At 43.3% G+C, this 20365-nt stretch overlaps 3 protein-coding genes across 7 annotated transcripts; 1 reads left to right on the top strand and 2 right to left on the bottom strand.

Moving 5' to 3' along the window:
- Nucleotides 1-310: 310 nt before the first annotated feature.
- Nucleotides 311-5644, bottom strand: LOC108921132 (protein artemis-like). Of its 2 annotated transcripts, XM_018730445.2 has the most exons (14): nucleotides 5477-5644; nucleotides 5251-5302; nucleotides 4475-4559; nucleotides 4319-4378; nucleotides 4163-4218; nucleotides 3950-4051; nucleotides 3780-3852; nucleotides 3562-3702; nucleotides 3267-3368; nucleotides 3009-3145; nucleotides 2759-2813; nucleotides 2400-2488; nucleotides 2169-2266; nucleotides 311-2052 (listed from the first exon to the last, which is right to left on the bottom strand). In XM_018730445.2, the coding sequence occupies exons 1-14, from the start codon at nucleotides 5583-5585 to the stop codon at nucleotides 1460-1462; spliced, it is 1752 nt and encodes a 583-aa protein (XP_018585961.1). In that variant the 5' UTR covers nucleotides 5586-5644; the 3' UTR covers nucleotides 311-1459. The 2 variants fall into 2 exon arrangements, with proteins under 2 accessions (XP_018585961.1, XP_018585962.1); XM_018730446.2 differs by lacking the exon at nucleotides 5477-5644 and having other exon boundaries at nucleotides 4475-4522; nucleotides 5251-5287.
- Nucleotides 5645-7359: 1715 nt separating this feature from the next.
- Nucleotides 7360-11341, top strand: tmem243b (transmembrane protein 243, mitochondrial b). The gene is made up of 6 exons (XM_018730435.2): nucleotides 7360-7670; nucleotides 8453-8650; nucleotides 9522-9795; nucleotides 10086-10136; nucleotides 10286-10390; nucleotides 10480-11341. Exons 3-6 carry the CDS (start codon nucleotides 9718-9720, stop codon nucleotides 10603-10605), a joined length of 360 nt encoding a protein of 119 aa, XP_018585951.1. The 5' UTR covers nucleotides 7360-7670; nucleotides 8453-8650; nucleotides 9522-9717; the 3' UTR covers nucleotides 10606-11341.
- Nucleotides 11342-11892: 551 nt separating this feature from the next.
- Nucleotides 11893-19281, bottom strand: dmtf1 (cyclin D binding myb-like transcription factor 1). Of its 4 annotated transcripts, none has more exons than XM_018730436.2 (17): nucleotides 19226-19281; nucleotides 18176-18291; nucleotides 17685-17807; nucleotides 17375-17469; nucleotides 17069-17177; nucleotides 16899-16975; nucleotides 16607-16764; nucleotides 16215-16247; nucleotides 15698-15807; nucleotides 15377-15605; nucleotides 15117-15268; nucleotides 14635-14853; nucleotides 14356-14465; nucleotides 13986-14144; nucleotides 13459-13800; nucleotides 12776-12923; nucleotides 11893-12405 (listed from the first exon to the last, which is right to left on the bottom strand). In XM_018730436.2, exons 2-17 carry the CDS (start codon nucleotides 18282-18284, stop codon nucleotides 12368-12370), a joined length of 2211 nt encoding a protein of 736 aa, XP_018585952.1. In that variant the 5' UTR covers nucleotides 18285-18291; nucleotides 19226-19281; the 3' UTR covers nucleotides 11893-12367. The 4 variants fall into 4 exon arrangements, with proteins under 4 accessions (XP_018585952.1, XP_018585955.1, XP_018585954.1 ...); XM_018730439.2 differs by having other exon boundaries at nucleotides 13459-13758; XM_018730438.2 differs by having other exon boundaries at nucleotides 14380-14465.
- Between the last annotated feature and the right edge of the window lie 1084 nt (nucleotides 19282-20365).

Here is a 20365-nt window from a genome sequence, read left to right as displayed (position 1 = left end):
GCTTTGGGGTACCTTGTGATGGACTGGTGTCCTGTCCTGGGCATGTCCCCTCCAGCCTTACGCCCTGTGCTGCTGGGTTAGGCTCTGCCCCCTGTGATCTCATATGGGGCAAGTGGTTCAGACTATGTATGTGTATAAATAATGCAAAGCAGCTAATAAAAGAAGAAATGCAAATGTTTTGTCCTGGGGAAATAAGTGACTTGTTCATTTGTTTTTATCATCTCTTCCTCTTGTACCATTTAAAACAGGCACCTGACTCAAATTTTTCATCCCAAACAGAAAGCAAAGAGTGTTAATAGAAGCACTGGATTTATTTTGTCTAGTTTAGAGTATCACATTGTTCATCAGTAAAGGTTCCAATAAAAGCCCTTCATTATTTTTCAAAACAACAATTAGTCACAAATATTTATCTTTTTTAATGTATTTGCACAAAAGAAGAACAGTGAGAAATACAATGAGAGAAGTACAGAGAGAATGTGCCGGGGAGGTCAGTAACCAGCAGGTTTGCAGTAGGAGCTCCCCTGAATACAAAAGAACGGTTGAAAGAGATAATGGAGGTGACACCAGAAATAACAGCAGCAATTCACAAAACCACAAAGCGACAGATAACAGTAGAGTGATCAAAAATATGTGCTGGAGAATAACCCAAAACATATGTCCATGGTAATGAATTATGCTGTAAGTTACAATAGTGGATTTTAAAATTATTTGTAACACAAGCAAAAAATTACACAAGACAACTGATGAAAATGTTAAAGTGAATATAGTGTATAAAGGCTTTGGATTTTTATAACCTATATAAAATGAAAAAAAATGCTGATGCAAAGCCGATGACATCCAATGGCATTAATAATACTCAATGCAGCCATAGAATGATTTGAACAAACAAGTATACACAGAAGGTTTAAAAATGCATACAGTTCCTGAGTGATTTTATGTGAGCAGTTGTCAAAAAGGAAATGGAACATTAAAGTGAGTGTCCAGGTTGAAATGACCTGGTTTTTTTCCCGCAGCTCCTGAGTTCACAAACACATGATCATCCGCCAGTTTTTGCAGACATTTCATTTCCTTCACCTGAGGTATATTCTTATCATTATTGGGTGCTTACATGATGCTTTTACCTTAAGCTACTTCCAATGATTTACCCTGTTATACAGCAGGGTATTATTGCAGTGTATAAGTTAAGTACCCTGATCAAGAGTACTACAGCAGCCACAGGTATGGTTGGTACCTACAACTTTTAAGTCCTTGTCCTGAAGCCCTATGCTACATGCTGAACCCGAAAAAAGGTTTATGAAAACCAGTAATCTGAATTATTACAATCAAAGCACAACGGAAAAATGAGGTTTCCACCATATACTGCAGTAACTGAAGCCAAACCACGTCCCCCATGTCCCAGTCTTTCATGATTCAATGCTCTCCTCTGCTGAGGACACACACCAGATCTACTCCCCGTTCCCTACTGGGACAGTGACAAGAGCAGGCCCTGGCTCCCACTTTCAGCACTCGGGTCCGAGATGTGGGTTGACTGGGAGGAGATGTGGGTGGAGTCGTCGTCCGAGTCCTCGGACAGACTGGGTGTGTGCGACTGCGCCCCCCCCGACGCTGCCGCCGACTGCACCACGCTGTTCTGGCTGTTCTCCACCTCTGAGCTCTCATCTGTCAGCACAGGTTCGGCTTTGAAGAAGGCGTCCCACCTTGGAGGTCCATGTGTGGCACTGGCATCGCTTGCTTCACCCTGGTCCACGCGGCAGCTGGCAGCGTTTCCCTCAGAGACGGACACTCGTTTGACCTCCAGAAAAGCCGAATACTCTTCCTCTTCCTCCTTCTCCTCCTCCTCCTCGTCATCATCATTGGATTCTGTGCAGTCCACATAGTTCATCATATGGTCAGGCTGCAGCTCCAGTTGAGTCTCCTGCTGGGAGCAGTTTGAGACAAGCCCCCTTTCTGGACTTGGGGCCTTCGGAGTTTTAAACTGCCTCCTCTCAGGACGCTTCCTTCTCTGAGGAGTGAGATCTTCATCGTCAAAGAGCTCACTGTCACTGGCAGAGTCTTTGCAGTGAAAATGACAAATTTTTTCATTACATATAGTTAACACTTGGACTCCAGGCACTATAAATGAACCTCATAAGGGCATATTTAAAGGGTGACTCTCTTCCTATACATACCACTCTCTGCATATTCAACTTTTGCTCTCTTAAGAGTCCCAAGGGGTTTATAGACGATGCCAGGTCTTCCGCAATATTCACGGCACATAGGTGTTAATCTACAAAAAAGCAACACAAAATACAATACAAATTCTCATTTACCTTAAGTACCTAAGCAAGTTACAAGTGTGACACTAACATTATATCAGGTACAATAACAGCCATTCATTTACCCAGATGGGACTTACTTACATTTCTCTGACTTCCTCTGCAGTTTTACCAACTGGAATAACATTAGGATATATGTTGATAGGACATATATACGAAAGGAAATCTTTGATCTGAAACAAAAAGAAAATTAAAACTGCTTATTACTGAAATAACTATTAATTTCATCAGCAACTTCACGTTAGTGAAATGTACTTTTGTTTACTCTAAGCTGAATGTCGCTTTGGAGAAAAGTGTCTGTTAAACGAATACATGTAAATAAAAAGCAAATTAATCAAACGCTCGACGATCTGATGTACCGATTGAAATGCAGCAAATCACTTTGTGGTGAAAAGTGACAACAATGTTTGGCCTGATTGGCTGATGAATGAAAGTCTAGTCACCTCGGAGTAAGATGAATGGAAGGAGAAACATGCTCTGTAAGAACTCGAACCTGTCCTGAAGAGAGAGCCCAGATCAGTAATGACAGCTGTCACATGCAGATTGAAACCACAGGGATTACATTGTGCACATGCGTGTCCTTACACACCACATCCAGCGAAACACTGACCCAGAAGAAACACAGAGACCTACAAACCCAAAGCTGCCACATGTCACTGAAGCTATTTACAACACACTTTGTTGCGTCCATACTTCACAACAACATTTGTTCTTCTGGACCTCTCCCCAAACCATATAGTGGATGGTTTGATGCTTATGATTTGAAGAGGTGTGCCATCAGGTGCTTTGGGTCCACATGGCAGCCTGCTGGCTCTGAAGAACTCCTCGTCCTTCGGACAATCCAAAACGAGAGGTTTCAAGGAGCAGTTATTTTTCACTGCAATTAAACAGCCCAAAGCTGATGGTTGATTCCAAAACCTTCACTTCTGAGCAAGGTAAACTGCACATTACCTTGGGATGCTTGCACGCATGGATCTGTGTTGCTTTGTTGGTGGTCACATGACAAAGGATATCGGGCATATTCTTGAACATGTCCAAGTTGTTCACGTGGATCTGAACATCGTTAGAAAATCATCAGGAAACCAATCAGTAAAAAATGTGTGGAATGGATGTTCAGCTTTCAAGGGTGGGGGGGTGTTCCATGCAAGAATAGGCTTTGAATGTGATTTGATGAAGAAGAACACATCGAGTCTGCGGAAACCATGACGTGGGTAACATGAAGGACGCTGGCGTGCGGCAGACTCACCTGAGAATTAAACTCTTCGCTGAGATTGGTGAAGAGATATTCATAGCCATACGCAGCCTTACAGTTCAGCCAAACTACATGGTAAGGGCTTTGGGTGATCCAGCTCCTCGCCAGCTCCCGAATCCCATTCAAACACGCTTCCTACGACAGGGTGCAGAATTACAACACTTGAAATCTACAACTACTCTACAGCGGTAATAACTGAGGAGGGTACCCACCCTGCTTGGTATCTGGTAGTACTTGGGAGCATAAAAAGTCGTATCCAGGTAAACACTCCGAATGTCCTTCACCCTAGAAACATGATGTTGGAAGATGTTAGGGGAGATCGCCGCTCTTGTTCACCGACAGAAGAGCATGGTGTCTATTTCCAGTAGGAATCTTTCTTCACCTGCCACCTGAGTGTAAGAACTCCATGCGAGAAGCCTCCCCTTTTGCGAGTCTGAAATCTCCCGTGTACAACACGGTTCCCTGGTTGCCCTCTATCAGGAACCTAGGGCATGCAATCGGACCCGTTACAGCGCAACAAACCATGTTCCCATTTCTTGCAGAACCATAAAAAGCACATTTTTCAAAGGAACATGGATATTTGTGCAGCACTTACATGACTGACCCTGGACAATGGCCAGCTGGCAGCAGTGTCACTACAATATCTTCTTTCTACAGATTCAAAGCATATATACAGGTTACAGCTGGTGGGAAATACACATGCGGTATACAGTATAATAACTGCAATAATGTCCATTCCCAAGATAATTACCTCTCCAGATGTTTCGTCAACTAATGAAATCTGAGTCGGACTTTCCAGTTCGAGGGCAACCTGGAATAAAGAGAAACAAGGACAGATAAATTTTCTTCTCCCACAGTGCAATACAAAATTACAACTGACACAAGTTAGAGACATAATCATACTTACAATATGTTTTTCCCAGAACCCATACTTGGGATTGCTCAGCAAAAGCTCCTTGGACACAGGTGAACAGTATAACTTTACTGTTAAACTAGAACATACTCAGGTCAGTTAGTTATATATACTGTAAATGTTATGAAGACATTGTCATGTGTATTGTTTGATACCACTACAAAAGGGACTTGCATGATTCATGTTTTCTAACATTTCAAAACTGAAATATTTCAGCTTTCCAAAACCGGTAAGCTGGGACTTTACAGGGTTCCAGCATTTAATAATTTTAACATTATTGTATTGCTTTGTGACACAGTAACATTTCAATGGTCCACCCCTGTAACACTGGAACATGTAAACACCGGAACACCCTGAAATTACAACAGTGTAAAACTGTAACATCTCAGCATTCCAACACAGTAATATCGCAACACTGTTAGAAACCCGTGTTCCATTATTTTAACATTGTATCATTTTAGTATCGCAGCACTGTAACGCTAGAGTATCTCCATGGACAGCAGGCAGCTCAGTAGTATAAGGCGTTCGCATGCAGTGGAAGGAGCCAGGTTTGAATCCCACCTCCTGCAGCAGTACCCTTGAGCAAGGTACTTACCCAGTAAAAATGACCCTGCTGTATAAGTTGGTAAATAACTGTAAACAGTGCATGGTCCAAACCTAACATTATTAGTCGCCTTGGAGAATAATGAATAAAATACTGCTTACAACATTACAAGTTGGCAACATTTTAACATCCCAACTTTCTGATGCAAGAGAGGAACACCACTTACCTGACCTTTAATTTCCTCTTGAGCAGAGGTCCCTTGAGACCCTTCATATGATCTGCAGGAAAAAAAACTATATTGTAATTTAAACGTCTCCATCTCAGACCACTAAGGCACATGATTCCGGAAGAAGAAGAATAATGGAGAAATACGATCAAAGATGATTTCAGATCACACTAAGCCAAGCTGCTCAGATGTCACCGTCCGTGGGGGGCGGAGTCAGTTCTCCTACCTTTATGACAATGGGACAGAAAGTAGGCTTTGGCGTGCAGGTTGTCCCGGTCGAAGCGGTCCACAGATATGGTGGGGTACTCCTTCATTCGCCCCCCGAACGAGCTCATGACGGACACCGAGACACACCTACCTGGAAGACGGAGCGGCGCGCGCCGCCACCTGTAAGTGAAACCGAAAGCCCCGCCCACGTGCGACAGGACACGCCCCCTGGCCGCGAGCCGAAAAGAAACAAACAAAAAAAAAACATCGCTTTTACGTCGCCTGGTGCTGAAAGCGGTGTGACATCTTGTGGTTGCAGCGTGAAAAACACAATTCATGCGGGCTGAGAGATATTTTGAAGGGACACAAGAGCAGCATTTGTGCAAAATTCTACGTGTAGAAAATAATAAGAAACGCGTCAGAATCGAACACACCGCTAATAAGTGAGCTGCTCACACCAGTCCATTTAATTCGTATATTTGAGGAACTGTACTCAGGATAAGAATGCCTTCAAACTTCGTAAAATCATGTAGGATTGGTCTCAAAGGAAAGGAGAAAGAAGGAAATGTAAACCGTTTATGCTGCAAAGTAAACGTGAATGAGACTGATGTGAAAATCCTGCGTCGTAACGCGTTAGAGGAGAAACACAGACACACGGTGAGGTGAAAAAAACCCCAAGCACTATTTATGGGAACAATGTAAACACAGTGAAATGTTATACACTGTACACTGATTGCTAAGATCATGTTGTAACAGGCCACAGGGTGTTATAAAATGAAAGGGAGCAGAGGACAAAACACACACAGTATTATTAAAGGCTTGTCACACATCTGTCATGTGATGCAGAAGGAGTTTCCCACAGCATGAGGTCGGGATTACAGTGAAACTTTGACCCATCCAGTGTAAATGAACACACACACACACACACACACACACACATACACGCACACACACACACACACACACACTGCTCATGTGGCTCTCCTTCTCACAGGCCTGTGTTTTGGTCCAAAGAAATCCCTTCCCTCAGCAGGTAAGTCATGTTTGTAAAGATCAACACTTTGTCCAAATATAGATTCTCATCATACAGTATTACTATTATAAATATCTTTATAAATATTATAATTTTAGGGGGTGCGGTGGCGCAGTGGGTTGGACTGCAGTCCTGCTGTCCAGTGGGTCTGGGGTTCAAGTCCCGCTTGGGGTACCTTGCGACGGACTGGCGTCCCGTCCTGGGTGTGTCCCCTTCCCCCTCCGGCCTTACGCCCTGTGTTGCCGGGTAGGCTCCGGTTCCCCGTGACCCTGTAAGGGACAAGCGGTTCTGATAATGTGTGTGTGTGTGTGTATTATAATTTTCTGTGCTGGGGTGACAATGTGGGGACCGGCATTGAGGTTAAAGGCCAGCAAAGGTCCCTAATTTAAAAATAACTGATTTTTACATTCGCCAGACAACTTGGAAATGCTTAATGAATTTTAAACGTTTGTTTTGATCGTGAAGATATTTGACAGTAAAAGAGATACTACTTTTGGGACAAACATGATTTGTTGTCTGCATGTTTTAACAAACGGTCTGAGAAATCAACATAAACTGTTACTTAGGCAGATACTGAAACGTGAAATATAAATATGATTATTGCTGGATAGTAAAGTTAAATAACACCCCGATGACTAGCGAGTATACAGCTAGTGCAGCATGATTCATTGTCCGTTTGAGTACAATTTCATGGGCTGCCTGATGTCGCCCTTGAAAATTAATTTGTAGCTTTACTTCTGTTAAAAATATAATAACTCAGCATCGATTTGTGATGTTGCTGCTCTTTTATTTTCAGTTAACAATTGCAGTTCTCCAGTCGTTTGGGTAATTCTTCAAATGACATATTTTTGTCGCCTAAAATAAAAACCCGGTGCCCGTTACCTTTAAGACGCCTTACCTTTAAGGCAAAGCCCGACCTCATTCTAAACGGAATCACCATTAGTTGTAATCATTTACTGTTAGTTCTCTTAATTTCTTCAGCGGTGGGCTTGTTTTTGTCGCCAAACCTAAAATCATGTACGCGGACACCTGCCCCTTTAAGAGGCGTCACCTTTAACACCCCGCTCGAGCTCGTTCGGCTGAGAGCAGGAAAAAAAAAAAAAAAAAAAAAAAAAGAGAGAAAGATCTCAACTTCATCTCAGTGTATTTCTAAATATTCGTTTCGTCTTCGTCTCGATAGGTGAGTTGCTGGTGGTTTATTCAAAAATATTCGGATCCCACACACGTGCGTGTTATTCTCTGAGAACTGGACGCAAACTGGCCCGTTTTTTTTCGAGTTTCCAGACTGGTTTATCATCATGAGATGAACGGGTAGTTACGATGGAGACCAGTAACATTTTATGCGTCCCACGAGCGCCTTATTGGAAGAAAAAAATATGTATAAACCTTCTTTACTTATATAATTCAGAGTATTTTACGCTCAATTTGAAGTGATAGGAATCGGACTAGTAGCTAGTCAGAAACCTGGTCGGGCCTAATCTAGACTAATGTTCACTAACAGTTAGTCTAACTAGTACTAGTTATCTACTACTAGTTCCACCTACTCAACACCACTTGTACACGTTGCTCTTGTGAAGACATAAAAAAATAAATATATGTATTATTTTTTAAGGCATGACTGAGTGAAGTACATATTTATTATTTGAGTGCAGAGTGTGTCCTGGAGGACTCGACCTCGTTCAGTCAGTGAGGTCTCGTTTTGGTCAAAATAACCTTATATTTCCTTCAGATGTTTTTCTTTTAATAAAAGTAGCTGGTTAAAGTTTGGAAATGAAGGAATTTAGGCTCGCCAGGTCAGGAGTGAGAGGAGAAATTCCGACTTGGATATTCATTGCCTGGACACGAGTCAGCCCATGTTTATTTTGCATAAATCCCCTTGATTTATCACTATTTTATTTTTCTTACATGTGCTTAGTGAATAAATGAAATGAAATGACACTAACGAGGGCATTTCACTTCCAGATTTAAAACAAGGCCCTGGTTTTAGTGGAGGGATGTTCTCCGGCATGGGATGGGAAGGTAAGACCGTGCTGTGTGCTGTATGTGATATTACATCCCCCTTTGGTGTCTCATCTATTCTGTTGTCATTGTCTTTTTCTTCCAACAACCAAGACATCCCTTAACTACCCACACAATTTGTGGTCAGTGCAGTCAAGCTTGGTAAGTAGCCTGCTCAGTATTATAAATATCTGACCGGGACGCTATACACTGGACTCAGCTGCCACTTATCCTCTTGTGGTCCTGGTGACATTGCTAATCCTGGCAGGAGTTGGAAATGTTCAGTGTTTGGCTTGCTTGGGTTTCGAGGGGGCGAAAAATGTCTCTTCTGCCTGCGTGCAACATTTTGTTTGGAACAAGCAGCATCCTCATGTTGCAGCTGCGTTCCTGGAGTTGCGGTCCCACTTCCCGTTATCTCTTGCTCTGCTGTGTCATCTCTCTTTTCAGGAATCGATCGCCTGCTTCAGCTCTGCTGAATCTTCTCCTCATCGCCGACATGCCAGACACTGATCCCAGCACAATTTAGTTTTTGTTGCAAAGTTGTTCATATGACTGATCACACTTATTTTTGTGTGTTAAACATTCTTTTGTGCTGTCACAAGGCCTTGCTGCTTGTTTTGCCTGTGGCTGTTTTATTAAAGTGGGTCTTGTTTTGCTGTGAAACGTAGGTTCTGGTTGTTGAAACGGGAATTCAACTGTAGAGTTGTCGAAATGCATAACAGAAGCCCAGGTGTCTTCTGCACCCCAAGAGGAAGTGGAAAGCTCCTGCAACAGAGGACTTTCGATACTGCACTTGACTCATGTTTTTGAACACGCTCTGACCTCTTGCACAAGTTTTCGAAACACCTCTTATCGTACTCCATCTATAATTGTAAAGTGGTGAAACCTTGTTTAACCTGTCAGGTTAAATTCTTTGTCTTGCTTCAATAGTGATGTAATGTTAATCTGCACTCGCCTAGAATGTTTATAGTTCTCAGATTTCTGGTTGTCATAAGTTATCTTTCTCTTTGTTACTATTAATGACTATTTTCAGGAAACCCACCTTGGAGGACACTGCACAGAAGCTGAGTTCACCGCTTTGCTTTATGAATGCCCTTGGCTTTTGGAGGAAAGGCCTTCACTGGGAGAGAAGAGAATGCACTGCGGACGTCTGCGTGAGAGAGCACTGCTGCTTACAGTTTGAAGGGGCCTTTTTCGCAGAACACTGTCTCGGATAAAATCTTTCAGCTATGGATGATTTTTCAACCCGGACATACGGCACCAGCGGACTGGATAACAGACCTCTGTTTGGGGAGACCTCTGCCAGGGTATGAATGCACGCCTGTGGGTGAAACCTTTCTGGTGTGGAGATTGTGGGGTGTCTTTCCACACAGAGGAAGTCGACACATGCTTGTCTTCCTCTTGAAGCATTTTCAGGACATTTTAAGAGGGATGGTACACCATGTGTTGTGAGCTACATTTAGTTCTGCAGGCAGTCAGCAATTTCCATGAGCCAGCTAGTTCTGTTGGAAACTGCCTTCCCCTGCTTGCTATGCATTAAAAATAGTGAATTCTAGGAGAAGTAACTTCCTGTTAATCTTGCTTTTTTCCTCTTTAGGATCGAATCATCAATTTAATAGTTGGTGGACTTACATCTCTACTAGTTTTAGTGAGTATGAAAGTGTGCATTTTTCTGACAACTGTTTGTAGTTCAGTAAAAAAGAATGGGGAAAGTCCTGCTTGTTGAGATGCGTATCAAAGCACTGAAAGTTGCCTTTACATGTTAATGCAATGATGTAATTTCTTATCTTTCCCCAGGTAACTGTCATTAGTTCATTTGTCATTCCTTCAGTACCACCAAAACCTCTGAATATCTTCTTTGCGGTCTGTATTATCATGATCTGCGCCTCAGCCATGGTACTTGTAAGTATCAAAAGTACATTTGGCACAAATACCGGAGTAAATTTACATTGCTCTCTTGACCATGTTCACAGCTTCACTTTCTCTCACAGATATTCTGGTACCGACAAGGAGACCTGGAACCTAAATTTCGAAACCTGATATATTACATGCTCTGTTCAATTGTGATGCTATGCATCTGTGCCAACTTGTACTTCCATGGTGTAGGAAGTAAGTGACAGCAAGTATGCCTTATTAAAAATGTACTGGACAACAAGAAGATGCTTCCACGGCAGCCTGTTGTACCTTATTCAAGCACATGGAATGTTATGGAAAAGATGCAACCAGATGTAATTTTCCCAAGTGATCTCTTAAATCTCAGTCCAAGTGATATTTTTCAAGCTTGAAGCCTATGGAAATCACAGGTTTTGTAAAGAGTGACAAGTATTTTACCTTATTCCAAGATTTGTATTTAGTGGGGTGTTTAAAAAAGAAAAAAAAAAAAAAAAAGCCACATTGGACATGGACAGGCTAGTCACCCCAGCTGTCAAGATGGAGTTGCCCGTGTTTTTCAGCTCTTATGGCTATGCAATGTCAGCCGGCACATCAGTGTTGCGTGGTGCAACTGTGGCCGTCACCTGCTGAGGGATATGCCTGCACACTTGTATACAAATGGTAACAGGTTAGTGGAATGGTGTGTGCTACTATTAAACTGTTGGTAAAAACTGAAAGAGTAACAGACGTGAGGTAAAGCTGTGTACATTCCCAAGTTCCACATTAATTTTTCAGTGGCATTTTAAATTTGTTTACATTTTTAAACATATCACTTGTATGATAAAAACTGACTTCTATAATCTGTATTTTTCCTTAATTATTGCACTTTTCATGTAAATAAAGCTTGGGAGTTGTTGGAGGCACAAATAAAACTGAGCAGCTGTTTCTCTGTGAGGAAATACCAATAAACAATCATACCTTGTCTTAGCTTTTGCATGATTTCTGTATTTACATACACATCAGTTCTGGTCAACCATTACTGTAGGTTAGCTTGATATTGGACACAGCTGTTGAACTGCTCTTTAAATGTCCACCCCAAACAACAGAGCTTATAGAACTACATCTTCTTGTGCCAATAAAAGACATTTCTCACTCCCCGTCTGTTTTCTATGACCAGTCAACAGTGCTCCTCCCATCAAATAATCACAGTGGTACAGGTGTATGTGTGAGAGACTGTTAACCTCTTTGTTAAATTCATGCCAAAACTTTGTTCTCTACAGCTGGTATAGGATCAGTTAGGGGTTGGAGGTGTTACTTTGCAGTAAAAATTTACACAGCTGTATAAATGTATAAATCATAAGTAGCTTAGTGTATAAACCCCACATTGTAAGTCACCTTCTCAGCTATAATTAATATACACATTGGTGTGTCAGTGTTAAAACGGCAAATGGTTCAACTGTATTTAAAATATTTTCCATGAAGCCAAAGATAGTGTTTGTCTCATTTCATTTAGAAAAGTTTGAGTATGCAAGGTGATGAGATAAATGTGTGTTAAAGTTTTATTTAATAAATTAAACAAAACATTGATAAATTAATGAGCTAGTCTAGTTGTACATTTGGAAGTAGCTGACAACATCCTGCAACTAAATAAAATACAGGACCAGTGCAAGATCTGAAACCCTGAAAAGTAATTTGAGGGACGACACTGAAAAAATGCTTTACAATACATGTTCTAAGCAGTCGATGACAATGAAGATATACCTGTAACAGGCCAGCACGTCACCACAAGGTCTTTACCAACAGCAGGAGAAAGAGGACCTTGTGAAGTATCCATTTTTGAAGAAAAACCAACATATGAAACTTTCATATCTTCTGGGTCATCCATGCCAAGCAACCCCCGTGAGTCACCTGTACACAATACTCCTGCATTGTTGTTGTTCCTTCTGATTTGATCGGCCTTTTGCGCTGTCCACGATCTCCGGGTCCGAGGTGGGGGTTGTCAACGTGTCAGTCAGAGCTTTCGCCCTGGTTTTCAAGTATAGGACCTGAGGGGGAGCAGAACACGTAGCTTTCCTCAACTTTAGATCAAAATCAGCTCTATGTGACAGCTGGTAGTGTAGTGGTTAGAGTTACTGCCTCTGGTCACAGGTTTGATTCCCACCTCTGGCTGTAGTACCCTTGAGCAAGGTGCTTACCCTAAATTGCTCCAGTAAAAGTACCCAACTGTGTAAATGGGTAAATTGTTAAGTAGCTTAACACTGTATGTCACTTTGGAAAAAAAACATCAGCTAAATGAATAAATGCAAACACAGAATGCAGATACAGGGAGCATAAAAAACACAAAAACCAACAAAGACTTTTTGAAACGTCATCTGAAGGATGTCGGGTAAAGTCCAAACCTGGCATTAAACCTACCTGTCAGAGTGGTTAAGGGGAGAACAGAGTCCCCAACAATGTCTCCTGTAGTTTGAATGAAGCTGTTGGGGGAGGGGACAATAAGGACAGTGCCACTTCCTATTGACCCCTCTACCACCTGTGGCTCCATACTGGAGGAGTCCAGAGCCTATGGGGGAGGAAACACAGCACAAGGCAGCCCTGCTCAGACATCTCACAACACAACATATTCTATAACTTACTCTAATAACTTGCATGTAGCCTTGCATTCGGCACCTACACCCATTTACAGCACTATTATGTTGTGGAAGATGGGACTATCAACATACCCACGTACATAAAGCAAAGACAAAGAAGCGCAATATAGCAAAAACACGACCAAGTACCACTGTCCAACAAGTCCTCTGCCAAAAAGATGTCTAGAGTTCATATGAATTTTCATAAAGATTAAATATTACTTTTTTCGTGGAGGAGAAAAATAATCACTGGCATCATCCAGGCACTGTTTTCACACAGGGAAAGTCATGTATGGAAAATACGAAGGGTTCGCAAACATTAAAGAGCGACCAAGAGAAGTTGTGGTCATTGTACTTTCGAAGCCCACAGAACATAAACCTTTCACTACTGACACCAACATTCCTACTAGGTTAGGAGTGTAAGAACCTGCTATGCAAAACAGCAGAGGACGGTGGCCCGGCACCTACCTCAGCACTGAAGCTCTCCGCCAGCTGCTCCTGCGCTCCTGTCTCTGCCAGGGGGGCTGTCTCGCTTACCACGGTAGCCTGGAGGTATTTCACGCCCTCAGAGACCTGGAGCTCCTCCGTCTTCGTAGCTTGAGTCGAGGGGCTCTCTGTGGCCCTGGCCTCTTTGTCCAGGCCTGTGTTCGGGCCCTCGGAACCCACCAGAGCTGGAGGTCCTGCTGCCAACTCTGACTGACCCAGAGGTGTGGAGGAGACCAGGTCTTCTGAAGACACTGTTTGGATGATGACGCCAGGATGGGACATCTGCATGGTGACGTTCTCCGTGGACGACAGCAAATTATCAGGCTGGGAGTTTTGGAAAACACATGCAAATAACTGACATAACTGGTAAAATGTATGATACAAGGTCAAAACTGCGGCTGCTGCTCTACTGCAACCTTACCTTGTTTCTTAGGGTTTTATCAGCTGCAACCTGAAAGGCCTAAATGTGAGAGGAAGTGCCTGACTCTGGATTTGAGGGCTGTACTCACAGAGAGCCCATGTACAATGATCTGCTCTGGAGATGATGGAGAGGCAGAGGCAGTGAGGGTGACTGTGGGACTGGCGGACACTGTGAGAGGCAGTCCCTGGTTTGAGCCCGTTTGAATGTAGTATGTTCCTGGGGTCCCAGTTGGCTGCAGGTGGAAGGACTACATGGAAGGAAAGATATCATGGTAAGACTCCAAATAACACAAGTATATAACCAGTTTTATATCAACTACAATAAAAAGCACAGCTTCCAAAAGAAAGAAAAAAAAAAAAAAAAGTTTAGACATGTTTCCAAAACACATTAAAGTAGAGAGTAAAACTGGTAGTTTTAAATCTGTGCCGGAGTTTTGTAGTGAAGAATTTATCACTGACCCAACTCTTTTCCGGTGAACTTACAGGTAGGATTTCAAATGTCTGCATGGCTCCTGTGTTTAGTGTTATGGTTTCTGAGTCATTAGCAGAGAACGAGGTATCTGTGGTAGCTTTAGTGAAAAAGGGAGAGAGAAAGAGAAAAATTAATGCGACATGAAAATGGCTGATCGCAAAAGCAAAGCAAAAAAAAAAATTATAATAATTACTGTAACACCTTAAAACGCAACAGCAAAAGTTTTTTGGTCTACGAGCACTGCATTCATATGGCCCAATACTCACAGACATGAGTGATCTGCACTGGGATCTGCACAGGAATCTGCAGGGCCCCCATGGGGTTGGAGGTTGCACTGCTGCCCTCCTCCAGGCGCGCCACCCTGATCTGGACTTGCTGGACCGGACCCGACGAGGGCGAGGCGCTGCTGGTCCGCGGTGACCCCACAACCACCTTGCTGTAGGGCATTTGGTTCTCGGCCAGTTCCTGCAAACCCTTCAAAAGCACTGGAGAGGGACAGGATGAACTGTGGCAATGTTGATGGATATTTAAAAACATCAAAATGTTTCTCTAGTCCTGAGCTAGAACTGGGTCCATAATGGAGAACCAGAGCTACAAAAGTCCATTTAACATCAAATTTTCAATGCTTAATTTGTCCCGGTATATTTACTCACCCTCACATGAACAATGCAAAACAAAACGTTTGACCAAACGGACCCATTTTAGCTGGAAAGAATGACGACCTCACATCTTTTTGCAGTTTCCTCACCTATAAAGGGCAGCTCCTTGTGGTTGGACACTTGTCTTTTAATTGTCCACCATTTGCTGCGTAGCCACTGTGGGGAGCGCACGCTGCTCCAGCCCCCAGCTAGGATGTCCCAGTTGATCTCATTCTCGTCGTTCGCTTCCAGCTCTGCAATCCTGGGGGGCGGAAATCATCACACCCTCTTCATACAGCCCAACAAACATCTACGACTTTGGCTCTACCTGCACACATGCTGGAGAGCAGTTTCTTGGCTGGAACGCTACCTGTTGATGAGGTTGATGTCGTCCTCCTTGGTCCACTCTGTCCCGCCACTCTGCTTCCAGTTGAGGTAGTTGAGCCACTTGGATCGGCACTGTTTTTCAGAGCGCGTGCCCACCAGCTCAGCCACAGAGGCCCACGAGACGCCCTGGGTGACGGCGTGACCCGGCTCTGTGCCCGTCAGCTCATGGACCACCTCGGCCAGGCGCCGTTCCTCCTCCTCTGTCCATTTCCCTGTAACAGACGGGCAGGTCCCCAAGTGAGCCCCTGCCAGAACCTTGTTGCTGCTGGGGGACAACGCAGCTGCAGGAGGGTCCAGCGGTCACCTGTATTGCAGGTGTCTTTCATCAGCCTGCATCTGTCCTTCACTGAGGACGCGCTTCTCCCCAGAGCCGCTCCGATGGTGGCCCAGTCGTTGCCGTGCTTCTCTCTCAGCCTGAGAAGTGTGTGGCGAGAGAAATGTGAGAAAGGAGAAACGGACTGCAAACAAAGGCTACGAGAACTACAAAACAATGCATGCTGGAATCACTTGACACTAAAGATGAAGACGCACATTTACACTTATTTATTTAGCACACACTTTTCTCCAAAGTGACTTCCAAGGAAATTTATGTAGTATTTTCAGCCCACACACCTTATTCACCAAGGTGACTTACACTGCTAAATACACTACTTACAACGGGTCACTCATCCGTACATCTGCGGAACACACTCTCTCTATCACTCACACACTATGGGTGAACCTGAACAGCACGTCTTTGGACTGGCACTGAACATCTGGCACTGGATCTACGCATACACACAAAGAGGAAAGCCAGACAAATGACCCGACGAGGAACTTACTCCTTCAGCTTGTCTATTTCCTCTGGAGTGTATCTGTGGGGGCAAGAAAACATATTTTGTGCCAGCGCATCTACATAGCTGGACACTGTCCTCAGTGGACAGACTAAACATTGATTTGAGGAAAGCAGCAAAGAAAAACCAAAGTTTTTGTACATTATTTAACATGGCAATTACAAACACTTAGTGGTTATTTACGAGGAACACATTACTGCCTGGAAAGAATGATGAAATTACAGCAAGTATGAAATAAATTATCAGATAACAGCATCTGAAGTCAGAACAATGGCCCTCTTTGTTTGTTTGGACCCAGGAGGAGCAGAGTTCTGAGGGTTCCTCCTCCCTGTAGCTTCGACTGCCCCTGCAGGCCGACTCGAGGAAGTGCGCGCACTCACTTGCCAACATGGTTCCTGTTGTCGTACATGCGCAGGACCCGCCTGTAGACAGCAAAGAGAGGCCGGTTCAAGCCCCACGCGATGCTCCTGTAAAAGTCCTTTCGTTCATCTTTGGACATTTCAAAGATGATCTCTGTGGGGTCTTGGATGCCTCGGCTCTGAGGAAATAGGAAAGAGAGGATGGACGAAACAGACGCGAGGAGATCTGCTGGCGCTGCGCTTCAAACACGTTATCGACATTCCACATTATGTAAACATGTCCCTCCACTTGAACTTAAACAATTATACTCACCTTTATATACTGATCAATATTGCTCATGAGAATGTCAATCTCTTCCTTTGACCACATACCCTGCTTCCACTTATGACCTACACAATAGAGAAAAAATAAAACAAGATTAAGACCATCCAAGACCGAGGTATTAATTCAGCAGATCATTATGAATTGTGACAAAACGTAACCTTTCTTGACAAGAGTGACTTTATCTTCTTTAGTCGTGAACCATGCCTGACTGACAGGGGAAACCTCGTCCGTCTTCTGAGGGGTGTGCGACTCATCATTTTGCAGTATCTGAACACCACAATTAAAGTAATTAAAATCTTAATTAGCTCCAGCAGAAAACTAGTGTCAAGTCACCAGTATCCTGTTGAGTCATTTTTCAGCCTTTTCTAGGAGATTTTTCGCTTATGGTCAAAAATGGGTACGAAGGACCAGGCCTAGTGTGTGGGACTTGAACAGACAGCAGTGAGAAAGTTGTGAATGGGCACCTGAATCTGGGCCACGGCTCCCTCGCTCATTTCGTTCTCCGTCAGCTCCGTCGTGGCAGTCATGGTCACCTCAAAACTTTCATCATTCTCTGAAACTGAAGGAGAATCAGACCCAGTCAGGCTCCTTTTGGTGTGGAGGAAAAAAAAAAAAAAAAAAAAAACTATTAATGTCGAATGTGACTTAATGCAAAATCTATATTGCAGAAAAAAGTTTTAAAAAAAAAAAAAATTATCCCAAATACACCTGCAGAAAGGCAACGGTGCAACATGGGAGCAAAGCGTTCGGCATTTCCAGGGCAAAGAGACTCACTGGGGAGAGTGACCACCGAGATGCGAGGGGCGGAATTGGACACGTGCAGCTCGTCCTCGCTGGACAGGCAGAGTCGCTTGTGCACCGGCTCCAAGTTCTCGTCAGACCCCAGCTCCTCACCGTCTGCAAGAGGGTCGGTCAAATCCGGCGGAGCCGTTTCCTACCACGGTTCCCCCACATCAAACAACTCTAGGGTTGAACATTCATTTCATTTCACGTAGAATTGGAAAAAGAAAAAAACAAACGCGTAAGATTTCTGTGATATTAATTTTGGGAGAGAAGGAAGCACAGATTGAACCTAGGTAGGTTCTCAGTTTGAATCCCACTGCTGCCACAGTACACATGATCACCTACTTACCATGAACTACACCAGTAGAGGACCATGCTGTACAAACGGGTGAACCGCTGTTAAGTACTATTTGCGCCAGACATAGAGGCTCAGAGGAGATCAGCTTTGACCCGAACCCTCTAAGTGCTCACAGGGATCTCACCGTTGTGAGGACAGTGCAAAATGAGGTTGCCATCGGTGTCCTGGGTCAACGTCACAGAGTTCACTGCTTCCAGAGTCACTGTTCCCGGCTCATCCTCAATTGTGTTCATGCTCAACCTGGGGAGTCAGAGTCGCGTCACTCGGTGAGACGGAAGGCGAGGAGCACTCGGGTCCTCTCGATCAACGCCAACGATCACACTCACATCCCACCGCCAGCATTCGACAACAACCACGTTATTATTACTATTTAACCTGTGGGGGAGGGGCAGCAGGTAGCATAGTAGAGCTGCTGCTTTTGGACCCAAAGGTTGCAAGTTTTAATCCCAACTCCAGCTGGAGTACCCTTGAGCAAAGTACTTACCATAAAACTGCACCAGTAAAATTACCCTGCTGTATAAATGGGAAATAACTGTGAGGTGAGGTGATTTGGATAAAAGAGAGTCAGATAAAAAATAAATGGGGGTGAGAAATCAAACAAGAAATGACAGTACAACACCAAACACTGGATATATATACACAGCTGGGTAGGACAAGCAAAACTTTTCTTTTTATTACTAAAAAATGCACAGAAAACAAAACAATAGTACAGCTGTCAGGCAGGTGGGTTGTTTATTCATCACACACACTTAAAGACGTACACAGCACAGCTCAGAGGCTGGATTATTTATTTTTATTTATTTATTTTTTAAGGGCTGTACAGTAACAGTCCGTGAGGCGTGTGCACATTTGTTGCTTTAATTGAGAAGAAAAACAAACGTCCAAACCCCCCCGGTCGCTTCACGACCACGTCCCGCTTCTTTGCCCCGCGAGCGGCAGCTGAGCATTACAACAACTGACAAGCTAACTTGCTAAGAAGAAAAAGCTGTTAAGACGCCATTTTCGTGTGCAAGTTGATCTGCAGGCAGTGAAGAGGCTACGGAGTAGCGTCGCTGCCACTGCAGCCGGTCGGACACAATTTCGAGCCATTAACTTTCGCTTTGTGCCGCCTCACCATTTCACACACGACGTCCCCCGAGGAGACGCTCAATTTTAGGTTTGATTTGATACTTACTTCCTGTTTTGGGTCCGGGCACTTCGAAGAGACCAGGATGAAGACAAATACCAGGATGGAGGAACAAAAAAAAAAAAAAAAAAAAAAAAAGAAAAAGAAAAAAAAAAACCTCTGCACGGACCGGAAATGAACCAGCCTGCTTTTGCGTCACTTCCGCAGTTAAATGCCGCGGCTTCGGCGCTGTTATTTGGAATTTGTTGTTTTTTTCTTGGGAACTGTGTGCAATACATGATAAAAAACAAACAAACCTATCAGGAAAGGTTAGCATACAGGTGCCACAAAGTCGCGTTTTTAAAAGCAACAGTCTTTCGTTCGTTTTTACTTTAGATTCCTTCATTGTAATTCTGTGGCTTTTTGGAAAGGACCAGAAGAAAACATTCTGCCTCATTGAGTTGACTTCCGAAGACGTGAACTGACTTTGTTTTGTATTATTTTTCTTTTTTTATTAATACATTAAGAGCTATTAATATTTATTAATATATTAGTAAATTGAGAAACAGGCAACATTTCCCAAGGTTTTACATTTCCTTGTAAAGATCTTCGATGTTTGACAGGTGACTCTGCTAATACTTCCAGCTTGGAATACAGTATAAGACACAGTTTTCACAAACAAGCCATGCATCAAAAGAGTAAATAGTCTTTTTCTTACACTTTTTGTTTAAGGGCAAAGAGTGACACATTTAAAATAACAGCGAAAAGTCAAAATGAAAATGAAAATACCTATTAAATGTCATGTTTGATATCTGTGTGCAGAACAGAAGCAAAACACAGTGCTGATGTGAATCTTTTGGCTGTGGCACAGTAATCCGCTGAAAGTTCTTTCCAGCGTTCTCAGCAGTGCAGAAAATGTCCTTCTTAATGACCCCTTTCAGTATTTCTTCTTTTCTGTGTCTCTACCAAGTAACTGCTATGTTCAGCACTGTCCAGTGAATCGGCTCACAGTTCACTTGTACTGGTTAGTCACCGGATTCATTTCAAATTAACAAAGGTATTAATGTAAGTGGGTGACCACAACATTATGTAATTGTCTTTACATTACATGCGGTTGTCGCTGTAGCCAAATTGAAAGTGACAGCCAGGTATAAGAAAGAGAAAATGAAGCTCTTTGCACACCTTCTTGACAGATCACCCTAAGTAGTA

The sequence above is a fragment of the Scleropages formosus genome, chromosome 5 (assembly GCF_900964775.1).
Source record: "Scleropages formosus chromosome 5, fSclFor1.1, whole genome shotgun sequence".
NCBI classification, from domain to species: Eukaryota; Metazoa; Chordata; class Actinopteri; order Osteoglossiformes; family Osteoglossidae; genus Scleropages; species Scleropages formosus.
Note: the sequence above shows the minus strand (reverse complement) of the source record. Positions and strands in the feature narration are given on the sequence as shown.

Bases quoted from the DNA above. Each gene is read 5' to 3' on its own strand.
- LOC108921132 (XM_018730445.2), bottom strand. From the start codon at position 5,585: ATGAGCTCGTTCGGGGGGCGAATGAAGGAGTACCCCACCATATCTGTG. The intron at 4,379-4,474 runs GTAAGTATGATT...TCTTTATTCCAG, and splicing joins GGTTCTGGGAAAAACATATT to GTTGCCCTCGAACTGGAAAG. The intron at 2,053-2,168 runs GTATGTATAGGA...TTCACTGCAAAG, and splicing joins AGTTGAATATGCAGAGAGTG to ACTCTGCCAGTGACAGTGAG.
- tmem243b (XM_018730435.2), top strand. From the start codon at position 9,718: ATGGATGATTTTTCAACCCGGACATACGGCACCAGCGGACTGGATAAC. The intron at 9,796-10,085 runs GTATGAATGCAC...TTTCCTCTTTAG, and splicing joins TTGGGGAGACCTCTGCCAGG to GATCGAATCATCAATTTAAT. The intron at 10,137-10,285 runs GTGAGTATGAAA...ATCTTTCCCCAG, and splicing joins TTACATCTCTACTAGTTTTA to GTAACTGTCATTAGTTCATT.
- dmtf1 (XM_018730436.2), bottom strand. From the start codon at position 18,284: ATGAACACAATTGAGGATGAGCCGGGAACAGTGACTCTGGAAGCAGTG. The intron at 16,976-17,068 runs GTTACGTTTTGT...TCTATTGTGTAG, and splicing joins AGTCACTCTTGTCAAGAAAG to GTCATAAGTGGAAGCAGGGT. The intron at 12,924-13,458 runs GTAGGTGCCGGG...CCTCCCCCATAG, and splicing joins CGGAGAGCTTCAGTGCTGAG to GCTCTGGACTCCTCCAGTAT.